The sequence below is a fragment of the Fukomys damarensis genome, unplaced genomic scaffold (assembly GCF_012274545.1).
Source record: "Fukomys damarensis isolate Sample0158 unplaced genomic scaffold, DMR_v1.0_HiC HiC_scaffold_32, whole genome shotgun sequence".
NCBI lineage: Eukaryota > Metazoa > Chordata > Mammalia > Rodentia > Bathyergidae > Fukomys > Fukomys damarensis.
Genome location: NW_022900944.1, coordinates 26,539,957 through 26,563,417, shown reverse-complemented (window position 1 = coordinate 26,563,417; position 23,461 = coordinate 26,539,957). Strand labels below are relative to the sequence as shown.

The following is a 23,461-nucleotide window of genomic DNA, read 5'->3' as shown; positions in this document are numbered from 1 at the left end:
TCCTTCTGTCAAAACTAGGAAGGTACATATTTTCTCTGTGAGTGAAGAATGAGGCACTTCATTTACATAAAATGGCAAAAGAAAAAGTATAACATGTGAAACATTTGTTTGATATGACCACTTTGATTCTCTGGAGGTGGGTTATATTCTGTCACCAAAGTGATAGAAATTCAGCCATTCATAGTTAAGCAACTTAGAATGTTAGAAACTAGAAAGAGTAATTAATTAAATTCACATCTTGAGGTATGGAGAGCAGAATTAAACAATCTGAAATGTGTGGCCTGCCTACAATTTTTTGTTATGTGCTTTAGAAGTTATTTTTATATTTAATAAGATTTTATGTGAAGGTTTTTAGGGCTCTGAATTTAAATCAATTGTAAAAAGAAAAAGATTGATATAACAAATGCAAGCCTGTTCATATTCAAAAGCCAAACATTTTTTCCCTCTTGGCTTACTTATAAAAAATTTAGTACTACAGAAACAAAGATAAATAATTGGGCATCTCAAATGTATTCTGTATAATTTATAATAGATCAAGATTATTAATTGAGACAGTCAGAATCATACTCTATTGCTTGTATTACAAAGGAAAAATAACATGTTTTGAGTCAGCATTAATGGATCAGATCTCTGTGTGCATGTATTCATGTGTATACATATATATCTAAAATTTGAAATTGAAAGACCTATGGATTAGGATATACATTGCATTTTTACTATTAGAATTGACCTAAAAAGATTAGAAGATTATTGCCTATGTACAATAATGATACTTTATGAAACGGACAAGATTAAAATAATTTGGGCTAACCTTATCTAAAATTATCCCAATAAATTGTGCAAGAAAAATTAAAATTACAAATTTTATGTGATTTCCTATTTTTAATTGTATCTCTTTTGTGATTAAGGTCCCCTTCTCAACAAGTGATTTGGTTTGGGACTTACCCTGGGTTTTCATTGTTCATCTCTATATATCTGTACCTATATATCTACCTAGATATCTGTACATATATTCATAGATATAAGGTATACATAGTCAGCCAAACAAATAATAGCCCCAAATGGGCTGTTTTCTGCCTACAATAAGCGAAGGTATAAGTACTGCAATTTTTTTTTTCTTTTAAATAATGAACTTAACCAGTAAAACAAAGCTTGCTTCATCAGAGAAACATTTTGGAATCTATTTAGGTATGGTCTTTTTCAAGCTAAACTCCAGCAAATGGTGTTTGAAATAATAACATAGAGTATTTAAAGCAGTTAAACTCTTGATATATTTCCATAATGAGTGGTCAGACTCCATAATCGCCATGTTGAGAGCATCCGAATTCAGGGAAGTGGAAATAGATACAGAAAGGGCAAGTAGAGTTGCACATAAAAATGAAATACCCTTAATGCTGATGTTATTTTTTCCTTCCCATAGGGAACCACAGTCAGATATCACGAGTACCTGTTGCTATTAAAGTCCTGGATGTCAATGACAACGCCCCTGAATTCGCATCCGAATATGAGGCATTTTTATGTGAAAATGGAAAACCCGGCCAAGTAAATATCTCCATGTTGTTAATGCTGAATATGTTTGTATACCACTGTCTCATATTTAATTAACCTGCATTACGGTGCACATTTTCATTATTTATGATATGCAAAGTCACAGGCTAGATACACATCTAAATGGAAACAGAAAGGGAATATTTTTCCTCCTCAGATGTTAATTCTCTTCTTACATATGACCAAAGTGGCTCCAAAGAGTTGAAAACTCTACTGTGCCCTGAAGTAAGGGCCAAATCACTATCTAAAGCTGTAGTTGGATATGAATAATGACTGGAGATTGTCTTAGAGAGATAGGGCCGAAATTTTAACCTTCAAATAATGGGAAGCAGCTGAAAAGCTCATGGGGAGGGGATTTTCTGTTTCTATCAAATATATGAATAGCACATACTAGAAAGGAAGTTATAGAATACAAACACTGAAATCTGTAGATATATTTAGATAAACATGAGTTGAACTGCATATTTTACACATGCATGTAAAATACCCAGTAATAGTGTACCGATGGAATATTTCCACCCACCTCATATAGAATAGATAAGAATCTTGAAGACAAAGAAAAAGGCAAAAAGTAAAAAGAAAGAAAAAATTATGGAATTACAAAAAGAGAAGGAAAATTGGAAAGAAGGAAGCAAAGAAGGAGGAAGGAAGGAGGGAAGGAAGGAAGAGAGGAAAAGTAGGAAGGAGGGAAGAAGAGAAGGAAAAGAAAGAAAAAGGAAAGAAATGGAGGGAGAGGCTGAGAAGGAGAAAAAGTTAAAGAAGCAAGAAGAACAGAAACAAAAACAAGAACCTGCTCTATACTCTGAATGTCAAAATGGAAGTAGCCTATGTAAAATTCTACAAAATCACAATGTAATAGATTTATTTTAACAAGGTGCCAAAGTACTGTATGTTTTAAAAATTATCATTTTTCAACTTCCTAATTTATTTATGGATGGTGACATTTTAATTTAAATAAACAGCAGCTGACAGCATGACATTGGAGTTGTTAATCCAACTATTCTTGGGCCTCATGTGGGTGTTAGGAATTAAACTTACTATTTGCCAAGCAGCTTACCTGACAAAAGTCAGGTTTTTTCTCTGAAGAAAGGAATAGCACTATAGCTCCTTGTTTTTATTTAATTATTACAAAAGATGACTGTATTGCCTGGCTATAAGATTATGGACATTTTCCCCCAAACTACTCTAACATATCTGAAGGGATTCCATCATTTCCATCTACCAGAATGTGGCACGTCACCCCCTACACACAAAATAAAGCTGAAATCCTAATAAAATTAATTAATTTTAAGCATCTAGACCTTATGATCTCGTCAAAACATTCAGCTTTAGCAGGCATACATTTTTATTTACATAATATTCTAATATTAGCACAATGTTTCTTAATTTTATCAATTGTATCTTTTGAACATCTTCATTTGTGATCCTTTGAGAATTTCAGTGTGTATGTGTATGTGTGTGTAAATGTGTGTAGTAAATATCATTTAGCTAAGACAGGGAATTGTTTGGCAAAGACAGTTGTTCAGTTTGATCAAAATATAGCAGATCAGTTTCAAGGGTTTGGCTGTTACATAGACAAGAAAATTCTTGGGGTAATATAGCCAATCACAAATATAAACTAGCTTTTTATATCACTCAGAATGTGTAAAACACTTTAGGGTTTAAATAAAATTTCATTACTAATGCAGGACTCATCACAAAAGTTCAGGGAGTCAATGACATTGATATTTCACAAACTCAATGTTAGCTTCACTTGGGATATTTATCAGCATGCTTTGTGGATGTCTAGCAATCCAGGAGTTTTCCCTCGTGGATTTTTACTGTTTCCAAGGCTTTAATGCTTTCTCAGCAGATCTTATCTTCAAAAAAAAATTGTTTCATCACCTTTTTTTTCTGCAAGAGCCAAATAAAAAAGTTGTTGCTTTGTTTTATGATTTTTGCAAACCAAAATGAATGACTCATTCTGTGAAGAAATGTGTATGCTTTAAGTGTAGCTCGACTGCACACTGTTTAGTGACATTTGTGGACACGTGACTGGCTATTTTCTGCATATATAGTTGTGTAGATGAAGTTCCTGACTAATCTGAACTCATTATGTTGGCCATAAATCATATTTGATTTCTTATATTATTCTTAGGTCACTTTTAAAGTTTAAGAGTTTATTTTTTATATTTTATATTTTCTAAAATTTGGATTTGTTATTCACACCAGTGTTCACTTATAGAAGTTTGGCATGGAGATACTTTTATTTACTTCTCATAATATTACAGGATCGCTGACTCACTTTGGAATTAGAGTCTTCATTCTCAGAAAGATGATCACACTGTCATAAGAAATAAATGTCAAAGACTGAATTAACACAAAATTCATAGTTATCTCAATATTTTTTATAGTTAATGTCTGCTCCATAATAGCCTGAGAAAATTAGTACAAGTGACACTTGGTCTTGTTCACTTGGAAGGTGTGGACTTAAAGCTAAGTACAAAGGTAAACAGCTTCCTGTGTGCAAGTGGAGATCTTTAGCCATAATCATAGACAAGCCATCAAAAAATTCAGTCTGTATAAATTGCTGAGATGTTGAGGGCATTCCCATAAATACAGAGAACCCATTGTAATTTGTTCTTTTCCACAGAATTGAACTCACCTAAACATAGTCAGAAATCAAAATAAGGGGAGCAGGCAGACTCCTTTGTCTTCTCTGGACATTTAGCTCTACTCATAATATATGTGCATTAAAAGAGTAATAGGCTAAATTTGAAGGTAGAATTAGATATCATACTTGCTTCTACCACCTTGTCATGATTCTGAAGCAAAAAAAAATGTAACACATTCAAATATGATCCATAAAGAAAGTAATAGTCATCACCAAAGGGAAATTGAGGTCACAGTCCATTACACAAAATCAACCTCTGTTCGTTTTGATTAGAATTCTTTTAACTAATCCTGTTGTTACATGATTAAATTTTAATATGGTGTGTTGGTGTTGCTAGTTACTTCTATTTAAAAACACTACCTACTAGTCTGAGGAAATTTGTCTCAAGTCAAAAATACCAGATTATGTACCACTATAGATTCTGATATAGATTCTTATATAGGCCTGACATATTTATCTACAAATTACTTGCCTCTCTATTTAATGAGTTACTTAAAAAAACTCTCTGTTTATACTTTTCTATTGTCTAATACAGAGTGAAGTGTGAAGATTCCCAAATTAGAGAGCAAAATTCTGTCTTCCAGTTTATCGCCTAATATAGTACAACATTATCGTCAGTAAGTTAACTGCACACCATCTAGCTATATGTGCCCCAGCTTGGCTAGGTCCTGGGAATTTAATGGTATGTAACACCTAAAACTCAGGCTTTCATCATCATAGAATGCTCTAGTAGATATGTAATTAAATTATAAATGATAGATTTGCAAGAAAATGCTTCACATGCTTTGGAAAGAGAAGAAGCTAAAGAGGTGAGGGAAAATGGAGCCATCTCAATGAAAAGATTTCTTAAAGTAGGACAAATTCTACTTGGGAAAGAGAACATCTATCAGTTACTGGAAAGGAGTCACCTGGGGATAGACCAGATTCTGTCTGAAGAGAATGCTAATCTGGGTAGACAGGCGGGGGTACGGGTAACAAATGTGGAGAATCCAGTATCTGCTTTCAGGGGTCTTGACACGATCACATTCAGAACCAAGCTTGAAAGAGAAATACAGAACAGCAGGGCCCAGTGTCAGCCAGGAGGTCTTGCAGAGCTCCCGCTCCATCTTGCCTCCTTCACAAGATTTTATCTCGGGTAATGCTGTACGGTGGTGGTTACAGTCCACAGAATTAGAGTACCGGCTCCAGATGACTCGTCAACCCAAGGGACTGAACTGACTGTTGTCTTTCTAGGTGTTAGTCAAGGTCCGTTGCTTTGTTTCAGAAAATTGGAAAGTTAGTTAGGAGACAGCCTGCTCAAGGGCTTCTTCCCTTCAGGACAGTACTTCTTCTGGAACTACAGATATTGAATTTAACTGGAGCTTCAACATTGTACTGGCTGCAATCTGCTGTTTAGTGCCATATAATTACATCTGGATTATTAAAAAAAAGAACAAAACAAAACAATAATTCTTTGGTTTACCTCCTTGAATATCATCCGTTACACTAACAATAAAAACTTTGGTTATTGTGAGAACATCCCAGCTCAAAAACATAGTCATTCATATTTCTTAGTGATATGTGTCTAGCTTATGTTTGACACATATAGGTTATGTGTAAAATCTTAGAATTACACTTATAATTTATTTCATTCAGCAGTGAAAATATTTTAAAAATTAATTTCTCAGATATTACCATGGAAACAGTTGTTTTACTCACAGACACACAATACACATGTTAACCTTCTTGGATAAAAGAAACCTATTTATTTATTTATTGAACAGTATTTATTTATTTATTGAACCGTATTTATTATGCATCTACAAGATGATAATCATCGCAAGGCAATCTGGGGAGAAAACATGAAAGGTAAAATGGAATATTCTTATGAAACTTAATAATGAGAGATTATGAAAAGAGTGGAATGAATAAAAACATAATTAAAAAATTTAAAAACTGGGTTGAAATAAACATTAAAGCAACTAGACAGGAGAACAAAGAAAATGCAAGGATGTAATTCTGTTGTCAGAGAAAGTCAAATTTTATGTGTGTGTCATTTAAGCTGAAACTGGAAAAATGAGAAAGGACTACGTATAAAAGGAGACTTGTCAGCACATGCAAAGACCCTGAGGGAGAAAGTCATTGGTCTGGTGGAAGAATTGAAGAATATCTGGCTAGACTATAATAATCAGAAAGGAAATTGGACAGAAATAATTTCATGGCCAATTAAGTCTGTACATACCCAAAACACACACACACACACACACACACACACACACACACACACACACCCCAACATGATAAAGTAGGAAGAATATTTAAGAGCCTATGCCTGCAAAAGATAATGGTAAGCTCAGGTAGGCTGCTATGGAGAAAAATAGAAGAAATTGAGGAAGCTGCTTATTTATAAAAATTAAATAATGTACACAAACATTTAACATATGCTATATGATGAAATATGGTGAATGTTTAAATAAAAAAGAATATATTATAGTAAAAGACACATTATAATAAATCCCCCTCACAAAGTTCTCTTATTTCAAACACACTTACCTCACTGTTCTTGCCAATTTCTGAAGCAATTCTGGAAGTTCTCTTTCATGAGTCTTTAATTGTGCTGTCCTGGATAACTCGATATGAATGTTCTCAATGCAATTACCTTTTATGATTTTGAGGAAGGGTTAGAAGATGCATAGTGCAAGATCCAGTATATAAAGTGGATGAAGCCACACTCAGGCTTTCTTTGGGATGGCCCTAAGCAGAAACATTCATCACATTTTTTATCACACCTCATAAAGTCACTCAGGAATGAAAACTTCTAGAAATGCTTCAGAAAGTGTCAAGAGTGAAAGAGAAAGTGTGGTTGAACTGAGGGGAAAATTTGAAAGGGTTTAATTCCAATGTGTCTTTTACTGAAATAGTATTTTTTAATTCAATCATTCATTGTATATTTTCGTCACTCTTCGTGACATCAACAGCACTCTGGTTCTTTGGTTTTTGCAAGGACAGTTCACAGGTATGGAAGCTGAGGCTGAATAAAGAGCACGGGTCCTTACATACAGTCATGACAAAAGTCTAAGATATGCTTGAATGTCAGCTCTCAAAGCTACCAAAGCACTTGTACTTTCTAAGATCTCATAATGCTTCTCAAAGAAGCAAAACTTCAAAACTTGGAAATTCCATTGCTGACATGAAACACTTCCTAGAAAAGTATCCATGAGAATAAGAACAAAGGTGAGAAGTGGCTGAAAAGAAAAAAAATCAACCCCTCAACCTGCTGTATACTTTACTCAAAAGCATTTCCTACAACTTTAAATAAAAGGAAATACACTTTATATAAAAAGTAAAGATAGTTATCCCTTGATAAGCAAAAGCAATGGATTTTTTAATTTTATTTATTTATATTTCAGCTTCTGTGGGGCTTTTTCTAATAAATATGAAACAATAAAATGAAATTATGGTATTTTATAACTCCCGTGAAATAACAAATATAGGAGATTTAATTTTAACTTTCCTGCCAGAGGGCATCTGTAATGATCTATTTGCATACATAAGAGGGAGTCAGGATTGATTTGAAAACAGATCAAATTTATGGCCTCAACAAAATGCATAAAATACCATTTTGGGTGGAGTTAGATGGTAGATTAATAAAATACATGAAATAACATTTGAATAAACTGTATACAGCGCAATATATTTCAATATACACACAAACTAACTAAAAATATTATGTAAAATAACCATTAGGCTAAGGGTATATAACGTATATGAGACATAAATAAATTCATTTTAAAAATTTGGATCCCATCTTGAAGATATTTTATTATATTCATTGAATATGTATTTCAGCATGTATATGAAAATATGCAAAAATACAATTCTGATCCCCATTATTTTTTGGTAAGGGATACTCATCCTGTATATGTTTAACCAGTTTTATAGTAAAAAGCAAAATATATTTTATTAATATTGTATTTGTTAAGTTTTACTGTTATATATTTATGAACTAGTTTGAAACAACACACTATAACTGATGCCTGAACGAGTCAGTAAAGTAGAGGATAATCTATAACCCTGTATTGGAAAAAATCTTCCTATGATCACTTATATGTGTTTTATTTTCATTGGTGAAGGAAGAAAAGATTCATACTTTATTCTTCTCCACGTGAATTTGTAGGCTAAATTTTTGCTCTTTTTCTTTCTTTCAAATTCACCGGATCAACATACAGAAACACATAGTGTCTAAATAGTTTAAGAAATCTTTGCTTATAGACTATGGAAAAGTTGTCTGACTCTCATGTGAATGCTCATGCTGCACATTTTGTTTGGTCCCTAATCTAACTGACAAGGTGATTCACAGAGAAAGTTGGGTAAAAGATGATTTTAAAATCTTGGGCAATTAAAGCCTATATTCTTGTTTGTTCTTTAACCCATAAATTATTGAATTAGAATTTAATATGGGAAACAGATGGGCAGTTGAATATGCCTGTGGCATTTGTACTTAGGTGACACGATGAGAGGCATACTTTTTGAAGAAAGTCATACGGACCCTAAGAAGAGGCCTTAATGACTAGGTTTTGTGTTGAAGACTTAAATTGGACGGCAATTTAGTATCACCAGAGCTGACACATTCTTGGGAAGGCAGAGAAATGCATGGTAATAGTGCTACAAACTTGCAGCGATGTAGAGACAACACTTTCACACGGAGGTTGAAAAAGTCCTCCAGACCTTTAAGACTCAGGTGGAGTGTGAGAGGTTAGCATCTCTGAAGGTGAGCTTCTGAGAAAAACGTGTGCTGTAGCAAATCAATATGTGATGTGATGTGGTGTGGGGGGCACGCGTGTATGTTTGTGTGTTTATCTATCTGCGTGTGTGTTTTACCTACTGAGGATAAGAATCCCTGAATTAAACAAACAACACTATCTTCTGTTTGTGGTGAAGAACTGGAAGTTTCCCTTGAGTTCGTAAGCATTTGTAACCCTCCAAACGTGTTATATGTTACTTAATGTTTGTCAAACTTAGTTTATTATAAAATCTTTCAAGCTTTCCCTAGAGAAAATTATGGAACTAGTGGTAGATGGGGTTCAGTTGGAAAAAAAATCTTGCTCTAGGATATAAATAATAGACAACAATTTCCAGCTTAGAAATAAAGTTTGAAATTTAAATATTATATTTTCATGAAATAATAGATGAGAAGTGGAGAAGAAAGTACATTCATTCTTTCTTCAAAGAAGAGTTGTTATCTCCAAGGTATGCTGAGAACTGTGGATTTCATTCTACTAAGGAAAGTTAGTTATTGAAGGATTCATAAAGCAGGGCAAAAGATTGTGTTTTTAAAAATTATTGCTAAGCATTGGTGTATAAATACATAAGATATGCAGAGTTCAGCAAAGAAATACAGGAAGTAGAATTAAGTAGAAAATTCTAGCTTTGTGTACAGAATTCAGTACCCTTGTTTTATATCATTTTTACTACAATTTAATGTCAATAATAGTAAAGGGAGAGAAAGAATCCACACCAAAAATGTCAGAGGATTTACAGTGGGTGTATTTGTGCTGTCTTATTCCCTAGATTAGGCCTCTAAGATACATACTTTAAATGGCTATCTAGTACATCTAGTTATTTGGAAACAATGTCTGTTGGAAGCAAAAGTGACATGGAAGGGTAATTTGAATGAATAATAAAAGGATATCTCGTTTCAGCTGGATTACCACTACAAATTATCCAAAACATTCTGGCAATGTCTTTCCAATTGCTGTCTTATTCCCTAGATTAGGCCTCTAAGATACATACTTTAAATGGCTATCTAGTACATCTAGTTATTTGGAAACAATGTCTGTTGGAAGCAAAAGTGACATGGAAGGGTAATTTGAATGAATAATAAAAGGATATCTCGTTTCAGCTGGATTACCACTACAAATTATCCAAAACATTCTGGCAATGTCTTTCCAATGGATATGAATTGTTATTATATTTGAACTACTGTGTACAGTTTTGAAATAAGTGAGGATACTCTGTATTGTTTAGACTCACCATAATGTTATGACTTGGTTTTCCTTGGATGCATAATTCCCATTTTCAAGCCCCTCACACCTTTTAAGATATAGCCCATAACATACATTTAAAAAATTTGATTATGGATACCATAGTTAAAGCCATTGGCTTTCCTTTCATATATATGTATATAAGTATCTTTAAACGATGTTAATTTCATCTTGACACATGCAAGCCATGTGAAGCTTATTTATGGGTGATGTATTAGCTCATAAATTGAAACTAGTGCTCCAGGAAATAGACATTAGTATGTCGGGCAAGTTAATCTTGATAAACTAGCAAAAACAGATGAAAATAGAAAATAAAAAAGTATACAACCCCTTCTGCACTGCCATTGACTTCCCATTCTTTTATTGATTCCTTTTATATCTTCATTCAATTCACATCACCTCCCGAGGGTTTCCTGAACAGAATTTTGGAACATTAACTGAGAAATTGAGTGTGTTTCAATGCAGATTTCAGGTTTTCTATCATCAGCAGGTTTTTTTTACACAACAGACATATGTTGCCGAGGTCTAGAAAACTGTTAATATGTTTGCAATGGAATAGTCCTCTCTTATCTTGTCAATGCTTAGAGAGAGCTGTGACTTCTAAGTGTTCCTTTGGAAGTGGATTTTTACCCATCGGAATCAGGGAGGAAGATTTATCCTGCTGAAACAAAGCAGGGCATGAACAAGCAGGATATATGGATCATCCTTCCACATTCTCCAAAAGAATGAAGCTTGAAGCCAAATTTCATATAAGGGCATATACTGAAAATACAAAGTTCACAAGACTTTCAGGCAAACTGAAATATTAGGAAGGGGAGACAAATTTGTAACCACACATATCAGGAATGAGACAATTGTTTGATGTACTCTAGGATTAAGTTTCTCTTTTATTCTTTCTCATTGAGTCTATTGGCACTTTTTAGGTACACAGTACAGTTACATTCATCATTGGGATCTTGTACCTGTACATGACAGGTCTTGGTGAAGGGAGGCAGGGACAAGAGGATTAAGTTTCTTAATGCTTACTTTTTCAGTACCTTGGGAGAATTAGCAATGAAGTTAATATGTGCCTGCCATCCTATATTTATTCTTCCATCCATTAATTTATTTAGTCAATACTTATTAAATAGTTTCTATGTGCCAAACAATGTTTTAATAGCACTGACAGGGGGGATCTCATAGATTATCACACCTGGCACCTAAGAACAAGTCAATGAATCATATCTACAAGAACTCAAGGGCATTGTTCTAATAGATCCCATGATGCTATTGTGCTTCTTACAGATCAGATCATCATAAATGTATTGTTTCCTGACTGCTTGCATTTTCAAAAGTTATTAATGGCAGTGCTATCCTACTATTACTAAATATATTTTGATTAAGTTAAATTAGTCCAAAATAAGATTTAATAAATACCCTTAAATAATTGATTTGGGATATATAATTATGGATACATTATGAACAATGTTTAATTTTAAAGTCAAAACCATGTTACTGTATACAATTTTCAATTTTTTTTTTCTAGTGTCATGCCTTAAGAAGGTTGTTTTTAAGTCTGTGGTTTCAAAAAGAGTGTCTGCTCCCACCGAAATTCAAACATAGCCTGAAATGAGTTTCTTCTTTCTGACACCCCAGATGTTTCTTTTTTTCTGATAGATATATATTTTGCTTTCAGCTTCCCTTGAAACTGAATAAATTTGTATTAAATAATAAAGAATTTGACTTTTCAGTTGTATACTAATTTTACCAGTAAAAAGGGGACTATTTAAACTGGAGGTTAGATGCATATTTAAAACAAATCCTTATCAGCTCCAGAAATTTTTATTTCCCTCTTATGAAATAGTCATGTCATTATTTTAAAACTCAATTAACGCCACAGTAGCTCAAAGTAGCAGCTGGGCAGTCCCTGTTTACCATTTATGAAGCTTGCCCATACAACATGCATCTCTAGAGATACAGTTTCCTGAATAAGTCTGCTTTTATTCTGTTGTTTAAAGTTAATTGTACTGTGGTATTATGTCATCAATGAAGATTTCAGCTTTGTTAATGTGAGTACCTTTCTGTATTTTAATGACACGGAATCCTTCAGTGATCTACTAGGCATGTACTATTAGATAAAATACCTTCGTCGTGGCTATCTGCATTAAAATAAAATGAAATGTCAAACATAGCTTAACTGAGAATCTTTACCACAGTGAGATTATGGAATATTTGGAAGATGATTTGAAGATTCACCATTTTAACCACTTTTATTCCCCAACACATCATGTGACAAGCTTGACATAAATTAGACAAAACAAGCTCTCTTGATGAATAATGATAAGCAAACTGTGAACACCAATATTTTTCTTGCTGAAAACTGTGGTTCATGGAGTTGAATGTGCATTAGAATCACCCAGAATGCTGTTTAATTTGCAGACTTCTGGACTCTGCTTTTACACGTTCTGGTTCAGTAGTTTTGGGGAAAGGGCAAAGTAATTCTATGTCAAATGAGTTCCTGGCTTACATAAATGGTGGAAGAAAACATTCAATTCCAGTGTAATATTCAGAAAAAATTTCTGAGATGTAGTATGGCAGGTAGTTGTATTACTTCAGGTAAGCTAAATAATCGCATTTCTTTTTGTTATGGTGACCCTTTTCACGCATATGTCTAAGAAACAGTATTTATGGTAATGTATTTAATTACACTTGAAGTCCACTCCAGATTAGCAAGAAATCATCTCTTCATTTGTCTTTACCCTTCATATACACTCACATACTCTTTAACAGATGCACCCAGGAAGAGAAGTTGTATAGATTCCAGGCAGATAGATGGGCAAGGGTTTGTTAAATCTGTTCACAGAAAGACTCTTGTCAGGCCCTTGACTTTCTAACATCAAAATCTAGCACAGTTGTTCCTATGTGAAATGAAGAATTTTAAGTTCTCCTTCTAATAGATATGTATACATTTATGTTGTCCCAATGAGTTATCTCTCAAATCTTTCCTTTTTCTACCATTATATGTGTTTTTATAAATGAAAGTAGAACCCTACAATTTCTCTCTTCATTTAAAAGTCAAGGAAAATATGCTATGTGTTCATCTACAGTAAGCGTGATTTATTTCTTCCTTCTCTCATCTGATTTGGTTACACCCTTGTTTAAGTGTCAACCAGCATTGTTAGATTTATTAAAGTGCCATGTCACCAATAAGTAGAAATGACCATAATAAAGCAATAACAATGATGAGAATTAACATCTTATGGGACATTTAATAAGAGAAAGACAATGTTTTAAGAGATGTAACTACATTTATATCACAAATCAAAAGAGCCCTATGACACTATGAAACTTTTTTATTTTAGGCCTAGGGAGACATTGAGTTTCAGAATGCTAACTTCCTTAGCATCACATAAAAAGCAAAGAGTAAAATTTTGACTTCTATCTAACCAGTTTCACTCCAGAGTTCTTTCTTTTACCAGCAGCCTTACTGTCTTAACCATGAGTTAGATTTTGTCCAATGTTGGTAGATAATCAGTCAAGCTAATTACAAGTATGACTAACTAAAAAACATAACTGGGCCACTAGTATCTTTAAAAAATTCAAGTACCTTCAGAGTAAGAATATTTTATTTTAAAAAATGGAGAAGTGGAAATCAAACTTTATTGCATTACAAATTTATACTATGTGATTGATAGGATGCAAAGTGATAAAACTACTAAAAGATCTGAAATTATGGTTCTCACATTTGTTTCTGTCATTAGTCACAAAGTAAGGTGAACACTTTTGCAAACTGAAGTGATTATATTTTTAATGAAATTTGTAAAGATCAGTGGGAAAGACAGAAGGCAGAAATATATTGTGAATATTTAAATTTGATCCTTTATACCAGTAAAAGACACACTGCCATTATCTTCCACACAACATTTCTCCTGAATTCAAATATACTCATCTCATTGTCCTTGGCACTTTCCGAAACAGTGCTGGAAGTCCTCTTTCCTGGGTGTCTTGATGATTTGTGATAAAAAGTGTAACATCCAAGTAAAAGGCAGGTGAAAACATTACAATGTGTCCTCTTCTGCCTTATTCACTGGAGGACAGACTGCAGATTTCTGGCTCTTCCCTAAAGTTAAAATAGCCATGAAGGGTAAATATTTTTAATTTATCCAAGACATGAAGCCAGCCTTGACAGTGCTCATAAAGGAAGACTTAGTGAATTGTTTCAGAGAGTGGGAAGATAATGGGATAAATAGGTTGGAAAGAGAGTATTGTGCGGGGAGAGGTGTGTGTTAATGGCAATGTGTCCTTTGCTGCAATACTTTTTAAAATTTAAACCCACACTATGTTTTTGTATCAGGCCTTTTTTTGGGGGGGGTTCCAAGGAGGATCCAACTCGGGTCCTTGTGATTACAAGGCAGGCGTCGGAACCACTGAGCTAAATCCCTGGCCTAGACCATGTAAATGTTGAAACAGACATAATATATTCAGAATCATCTGTGGTTACATGCTTTCATAAATCTGTGAGCATTTCACTCTTACTCTTTGTTATGTTAAATCTAGTATCACCCCGGCTACCGTGCTTGATGGGTACTTCTTATAGAATTTTCATTGTAGTTATTTACAATAAAAGTATGAACTATACTTTTTACTACTTTAGTTCTTGACCAGTGTTTCATAGCAAAGTGACAAATAGCACAGAATCATAACTATGAATTACGATGTTTCCGCAATCCCGAGAAACAATTTAGCCCCAAGTTAATGTATCTGCAAATGAAATAAGCACATTGAGTAGTCACCGATTCCGAGTGTTGGTGTCGACCCAAACTGTGCTCTACACAGCAGTAATTCTTCTCATCCCTATAATTTATTCATCTCAGGATACACTCCAAAGCATTGTTTGCGTACGTTATCCACTAGCTATAAAAACAGTATTCATTATTGTGAGGGAACAGATGTGACTCCTCAGAAAGGTTTGTTGCAGTGATGCTTTTGCGGAGGACCACTCTATTCGGCAAACACTTGTAACCTGATGAGGGAAATGAAAGAGGAGCTGCGAGGATACAAGATTTAAGTCCTTTTCATCCAAGATCCTCTGGAGAGCAACACTGCAATCACTGTAACAATTCCAAATCTCATTCTAGATGCCCGTAAATACTCAAATTGGAAAGAAACCTGTAATTGCCCAGTGGAATTTTCAAATACACTTAACTTTGCTATTTCAAGCCACAGACACCAAATGGACAGAAAGGTAATGTTCTTCGTTTTCATCGACTTATCAAAGCTGAGGTTTTAAAGGGATGCATTTTTCTCCTTGTTCTTGGCGCAAACCATCCATGACAATTTAGAAAGCTGAAATTGTCTTTGGTCTTGGGGCCGAAGTCTCCAACGACAAAACGGGTAGCGCTAAACTTTTAAAGGCAACAGCAGCCTTTTTGTTTTAGGTCAGAAATGCTGATGTCAGTTTTATGTTACAGGTCATTCAAACAGTAAGCGCCATGGACAAAGATGAAGCCAAAAATGGACATTATTTCTTATACAGTCTTCTTCCTGAAATGGCCAACAATCCAAATTTCACCATCAAGAAAAATGAAGGTAAATATACACACTTTGTGAAATAAGGTCAAATGTAAATTGAAAAAATGCAGTTTAATAACGGTGCAAAAATATTCTTTAAATTATTTTTGTTCACCATGAGTAGTAGAAATCCAGTTTATCAGCCTAATGGTGAGATAATTACATCATGTACCTTTTCCAATATTGAAACAGTAGATAAGAAAATTGTTCACATGAAAATTAATTTTATCCTAGGGAATACCTTAATCACCATACTTTATAAAATGAAGAGTACAATTTAACTCCTGTGAAAGTTTCCAGAAACTTTGAGATACGAAGATATCGGTCAGAGAAGGAACTGGCTTGCACTTTGTAGTTGTTAAATTCTAATTAAATGTTTACCAACTCTAGGGAATGTCCATTCTAATATTCCTTGTTTGTAGGTACACATTAGAAGTGTTTTCTTTTAAGCCTGTCCTGAATTTAATAATGGCAATAAGATCAGAAAATCCTTCTTGAAGGGCATTTCTTCTCAGTATTATTTTGGAGTTAGCATAAGCTGATTTTATTGTTAAGTCTTTCACTCACAGCAAATATTTAATCTATTATGTTGTTTCTTGAGAACCCAGTGTAGATTAGCATTTAAAAAAAATACTGTCTATTTCACATGAAGATCATAGATCATTTTTTAAAAAGCCTATGTGATCTATACATTATTTCCCCAAATCCTTATATATTTAATGTGGATTTTTAACTTTAATTTGATTCTAATATATTTTATTTAGTTTTAGTTACTTGAAGAACATTAGCAAAATACAAGTATTTCTTTAGGAAGTTTTCTGGCTCTATTATAGGCATAGGTTTAATTTCTGAATTGTTTATATACCAGCTTTACTCAATTAGGAGAGTCAAATTTGATCTATGATATCTGGATATTTGGGTATATTCTGTTAAAAGTAGGTGGTAAATTTTGAGAAAAATTTTATGCAGTAACATTTTATGGCACATGTCAAATATATCATGGCCTTAATTTTTAACATAATGCTATTTAGTTCTTTGGGTTTGATTTGATACAGGTGGTTACATCACAGAAAAAAATGAGAAATGATTATATAGATATCACTCACTTAGCTTATAATATTATAAACACAAAAGTGATGAAATCTAATTTTCTCTCTTCAAAAATGAAATACTCATTTGTTAGTCACCCGGAATTAGGAATCCAATCTGAGACATATATTTTTCTCATCTATTAATACTGCCAAGATTTATCACTTATGGTAGTCACATAAATTTATCTAAGGCAAAAATCTCCAAACTGAGCTGAAAGTCCATGCATTTTAATTTGGACAATGAGATGATTGGTATCTAGAATTATTTTTGCATATGAAATACCCTAAGTTTAAAAATTCTCCATGCAAAAATATTTTCTATTCTAAATGCTCAGAGGTTCTAGGTGTTTACTGTCCAGCCCATTAAAGGATATGCTTGTTATAGCTCTCCCCTTGACAGAACTCCATACACAAGTGCTGGGTGAATAGGAAGGTATTAGGGGCCCGGGATTTAGCTCAGTGGTTCAGCTGCCTGCCTCACAAGCAAGAGCACCTGAGTTCAATCCCTGGTACCAGCAAAAGAAAAAAAAAAAAAAAAAGAAGGTATTAGCTGCAAGGGCAAGTGTAATTTTGACCCATATTTAAAACCACCTATGTTTAACCTTACAGTGAATCAATTTGATTTTTTTCTAAATTTTGGAATAAGCAGAAAGGAAGATTTTGTAATCATAGGAAAACTTCTGCCCCATCATGTATTTCAGTAAACCCTGCATTAAAACATTTGAAGTCATGTAGATTATGTTTTATTTAGAAACTAGAAACTAGAAGTTATATCATTCAGGCATGGTGGCACATACCTGTGATCCCAGAACTTGGGAGCCTGAGGCAGAAGGATCTCTGCAAATTGGAGGCCAATCAGGCCTACATTGTGAGTACGAGGCAACTTCAAACACCATAGTGAGACCGTGTGAAAAACACTTCAAAATTTGAAGTTATACTTTTGACTTTTCTAATAGATTTTTATCTTTAAAAAATTAAAAATGCACAATGACTCAGGATACATATGATACTCTGTCATGATTGTTTAAGTTATATACTCATTTGTTTTGCAAACAGTGGCCATATAACTTATTATTCCGATGGAGTCTTTTTGTTTTAAAGCAAAAAGAGTTGCTGCTTATATTTATGTCTGGAAAACATCATAAACCAGGGCTGTCTTGTAGAAAGTGGATTTAGAATCCAAATATTCAACATCTCCTCCAACAATAAATCTTGAACACATATATCTTTGGAAAAGATATGTAAAGTTTATGCACTACTTTCTTTACATAGATCAGAAATTCATGATATTTTTGCTCAATAGACCACTGCTTCTTTACCATCTGAATATTCAATATTAAAATATAAGAAGAATACTTTGTGAGTTCTTAATATGTAGAAACAATTAGCATAACAGAAGGTGGTTGTCAAATTCCAGTCTTGGTTTAGGTAGGTAGGTAGATAGCCAAAAAGTTTTGATCCTGTTGCCAATTAATCATTAATGATGAGAGAATGTGGAAACAATAAAACCCCTAAAACTGTGGTATTCAAGTATGTTATAAATATGAAAAAATAAAAAAGTTATATATCATAGTTGAAATTATTTCTTCTTAAGGGGGACTGTAACATGGTCAGGAGTTGATGTTTCTTCACTGAGATCATTATGAATTACAGATTCCAGCCCACTAAAACCATGTAAAGATTTTGAGTTTTGGCAATATATTCACATCCATAATTTACGGATGAATTACTCTCCTGTGTAATTTGATCCTTTTTTTTTTTTTTGTACTGGGGATTGAACTTGGGTTCTCGCGCTTGCAAGGCAGGCCACCAAATGGCAGAGCTAAATCCCTGGCCCTTGTAATTTGATCTTTATGAGAGGTACTTTCAAGTATTTTGTATTTTTTAAGGAACTTCCATCAGAGTCTTTCAGATCAAAATTATTGTGATCTTCTCTTTTATATTGCTTGTTTCTAATGCAATTTTCTGCCAACTGGTTCATAATCAAAGAAAAAAAAAGAGAGAAATGAGCTTTCTCTTGTATCCTACACAGTTGGTTGATCTCACAAATAATTCTCCTTCTAAATATATGAGAATAATACTCCTGCCAGAATAGGAAGGCAACCTTCAACATAGAGAAACATGAAAGAAAAGGTCAAAAATATGATGAGTCATTTATGACATGTGCACACCAAAAAATCTTAGCACCTTGAGTTTTTGAATTATATAACCCAAGCATTTATTTCTCCGTCTTCTCATTGGGTGAATTTAAACAAAGAGGGTTGCTGACCACATTTCATTATTACTCGTTCTAACTGTGGAGATGGAAAATACCCAACAATTCAATATAACAAGACAGGGAAGATAAATGGACCTTTTACAGATACTGGAATATCTTACTTGCAGGAAATTTGAGGTCTGCAGAAATCTGCTCTTCTCCAGCCTGCACATTGTAGTTAAAAAATTTCGCTGGAGTTGCTAGAACACAGTCTGATGAAATAGGAATCTTCATGGTTTACACTGAAATGTTTGAATCACGTATACCGATAAATGAGGAAAAACAAGAAGCTCTGCTCCCTAAGGAAAGCCTGTGGGAAGGAGAGGGATAGACAGTGAACTTGGGTGTAGTTATATCTTGTTTACACTTAAGAACAGTAAGAGAACCACGGAACAAGTGATACTGATTCTTTTGGTTGATATCTCCTAATACACTTGAATTTTATTGATAAGAAGCTCCTTCTAAAGGCATTAATTTGATAATTGATCCGAACAATGTAGCTGTTAATAAGAATTTGAGAATGTGTATGCTGTGTGTTGCCTCATTGTTACTAACAGTTAACAATTTACAGAAAGACTCAGGCTATATCTTAAAAATTTGTATCTCAAGTAAGTAGAGTATTTCAAGTGTGTGTATTTTGTCATTCTTCCAACTTGTGGATGTATCACTTTTAAAAACACCCTTATTCTGGACAAATTGCCTTAAGTTTCGATTCATTTTTGTTATATCAGTTTAACAATTCCTACCTGTTTTTAGGTATGCAGTGGTGGATTATGTGTAAATAAGAATATCTCCTAGGATAAAGAAAATCATTTGTCATTAAATGGGGCAAAATGATTTTTATGGGAATGTAGTGGTTCTTAACTTCTTGTGTTGTATTTTATGTCCTCTGGTATATCATTTTCAAAGCATCTCTTCTACTCTTCAGAGTCTTTAATGGTGAGCAGTAATGTTGAAAGGGGCTTCATCAATATTTGTAAAGATGCTGACCCTTGCTATAATTCAAAGCAAGAAATCTGTTTTGCAATTTTGTAATGTATTATAGTTTAAAAGATGTAATAGAATGACAAAGGGTTTTTATAAAGGAGTTTAAGATGGAAAATAAGAACAATGAAAATATCTGCATGATCGTTGGATTTAGTTTTGAATATCGGGACTCGTTTTTGAATTTTTCCCACCATCTCCTTTGCCATAATGAAATTTGGCTTCCTCCACACAGTGGATAAACCTAGCTTCCCATTAAGTGTTTTAAGGTCACTTTCCATTCCAGTACATCAATGATTTGTGGGAATCATTACTCTGTGGGAATTATTTTGCACAGGCTTGAAAATTATAGACAGTTTTTCTAAGTACATTTGACTACCCTCAGCTAATTTCAGGCTTCTCTTGTTACAAAATGAAAACTTGCTGCCTGAACATGAAAATAGGTTTCCTTGAGTCCAAGCCAGAAAGAGCTGACCCTCTTCTATCACTTAATCCTTATGACCCTTCTCTTTTATTCAGGATGTAGGTGTTAAGCAGACAGGTCACTCGCTCTTCAACCTCGAGCCACCTATACACATCCAGGCTGACTTGCACCCGAAAGAGCTTCCTGCTGATCCACACAGCACAGAAGGGCACCTGGGTAGGCCAGTGGTGCTCTTTCTGGATACATCTAGTCTGTGTAAGATTTTCCATTACTCCGTTACTCCAGGCTGCTCTGAAGCAAAGAAAGGACATTCCTAAATGCCATTTTGTCTTTACAATGCTTTTACAAGAACCCTCATCTACATCAGATCCATTGTTACTAGGTTTTCTAGGGAATCATGCTTAAATGAGTGTGATGATTAAAACCTATATATCTATGTTTTCAATATGGTGACAGTGTCGAACCTGCTCACACAGTAGAATTTCTCAGAAGAAAACACATAGCACCAAATACTGACGGGCGCTAGCCATGTAAACTTCAGATCATGGAACCTTTCCTCAATGGATAACAGTAAAAAGTTGTGCTCAATTTACATCAAACAGAAATTTCAAATAATCCCAAATATGTTAAGTAGCATTATGCATACATGATCCAAAGGCTTCTGGATTCGAAATTCATAATTTATTGTTTATGCTTCCAGCAATATGTTATTAATAAAAACCCATTTATGTTTCATTTTGTCATACAAACTGTAATTAAGGGCAATGTGCAAACTCAGAAAAATAGATAACAGATCTGTACTTATAAGTTGTCTGTTGCTGTATAGTTAGAGGCAGAAAACAAAGAGATATTCTTCGCTTAACCTCTTGTTTTTTTCTGGTTTCCATATTGTCATTCTTAAACCATAGAGCAACTGTACCTTCAGAAATGGCGATTTTCTTTTATAAATATTAGAAATCCTAAAATTGTTACTCTGCTCAGACATAGAACTCTCCTCAGTATCTATCTTTCAGTGTATGTTATAGGAGACAATTTAGTTCTGAGATTACTGGCTACTGGGATATAATTTAGATACACAGCATAGATTTATATGTGTGATTGTTAGAATAAGATTCAAAGTTGTGAATTGCAACAGAGTTTCTCTGTCAATTTTCTAGCAATCATATTCCCCTCATTGCAGAGCATTCTAATTTTAAAAAAGAAAACCAAAGGAAAAAAATTGGTACAAGCTTAGTTGCCTTAAACTTATTTTGGTTATCTTATAGATGTCATAGGGCAGAACTCTTCCTATGAGAGCTTTGCTTTGAGAATTTTGCCTCACACTCCTGTAACAAAAAACAAAGGTATCAGCTGAACATCGGGGCGATATAAAGAATTACTTAGAGACATGTTTTTCATTCAGCCAGTTTTGTTTGTACCACTCTTTTGTTTGTTTCATTAAAAAATAATATTATTGACTGATTCATCATCTATTTTCAAGCACAGAAATAGGTTTTGGGATTTTGTGGATATGAAACAAACATGACTGTCCTGAGGAAAGCCCAACCAAGGATTAAAATTGAATGTGGAAGCAAAATGAGCCGTCAGCCTACGCGAATTCTCTTTTTCTAAAAATGTATTAAATGTAGTTGATGATCATTTCATCTCCTTTCAGCCCAGAAGTTTACATTTCTCATGAATTTCAGCAGTTCCTAGACACAGCAGGAGGCCTAGGTGACATTCTGACTGAGGACGTCACCTGGATAGCAGGTGCCTCAGTTTATTAAAGAGGTGGATAGAGAAGGCTAATGGGTAATTTGGTAGCTGGATAATCTGGCAGCACTAACAGAGACACTTCACATGGGCAAATACGACAGAGATGACTGGGGATGAATTAGAATGAAAGACAAAAGAGAGACCTTGTGGATGTAGAAGAACAGGGGCTTCATAGTGAGAAATATTTACATTTGAATCCTAGCTGTTCTGGTTATGATCTACAAGAACTTGCACAAAATATTGAATCTTGGACCTTTCTCTGTAAAATGGAAATCATATTTGCACCTATGGTTTTCTGAATAATGGAACATTAATTCAAGTAGAGTACAAATAACAATAGAAATGGTTCTCTGCCAGGTTCATTGTCAGGTGTATCAGAGGCACAAGAAAAATTGTTACCTTTCCCTCTTCCTCTCTTCCTTCTATATTTTTGAACTTGCTCAGTCTCTTAATCAGCCCAATGTGTCTTACAGAATATTAAGGTAGAATGTGAAATAAGATATTTGGGAGATAATCAATAATTCTATCATACTATATTGCATTGCACCTTTCCTAATGGGCCAGTGTTTGAGTATGCCTGCTAAAATTGTCCATGAGGAAAGCAGAGAGAAAGGAGAAAGGGAAAAAGGAATATTAAGGTAACTTAATTATTTCTTTGTATATAATCTTCATAGAGTAATATAATGAAAAATAAAAATGAAGACTACCCAAAAATTTTAGGTTTTCTCGGGGATAAAATATTTCTTTAGATATTGCCAAAAGGGATATTTGCAAGTGGATAGAAGAACAGCCTTTTTCAGGTAAGAGTCTCTTAGTAAATTTCTAGCTTGTGAGATTCTTGGTTGTTAATACAGCATTTCAACTGTGGCTGGGCACAGTGGCACATATCTTTAATTCCAGAAGTCCAAGAAGCAGAGGCAAAAGAACCACCATTGTGGGTCCAGCTAAGGCAGTTTAGTGACTTAGTGAAACCATGTCTCAAAACACTCCACTCGCCAAAAAACCCCACCACCAACAGGAAACAGGCTTAGTATATAGGTGTATAGTTCATTGTGAAGGCCGTGGGTTAAATCTCCAGTACAAAGACAGGGAGAAAATGGGGCCGGGGATTTAGCTCAGTGCAAGCGCAAGGGCCCAAGTTTCATCCCTTGCACAAAAAAAAAAAAAAAAAAAAAA

The 23,461-nt window shown here is 34.1% G+C and overlaps 1 protein-coding gene across 7 annotated transcripts in view; it reads left to right on the top strand.

Annotated features, from left to right (window-relative positions):
• Cdh8 (cadherin 8) overlaps positions 1-23,461 on the top strand; it is a 340,737-nt gene that overhangs the window by 265,000 nt on the left and 52,276 nt on the right. For 6 of the 7 annotated variants that reach the window (XM_010612139.3, XM_033757867.1, XM_033757866.1 and 3 more), the window contains 2 exons: positions 1,421-1,542; positions 15,675-15,792. In XM_010612139.3, coding sequence (XP_010610441.1) covers positions 1,421-1,542; positions 15,675-15,792 — 240 coding nt within the window. Of the gene's footprint in view, positions 1-1,420; positions 1,543-15,674; positions 15,793-20,625; positions 20,655-23,461 lie in introns of those variants that run through there. The other variant, XM_033757868.1, reaches the window with a different exon arrangement.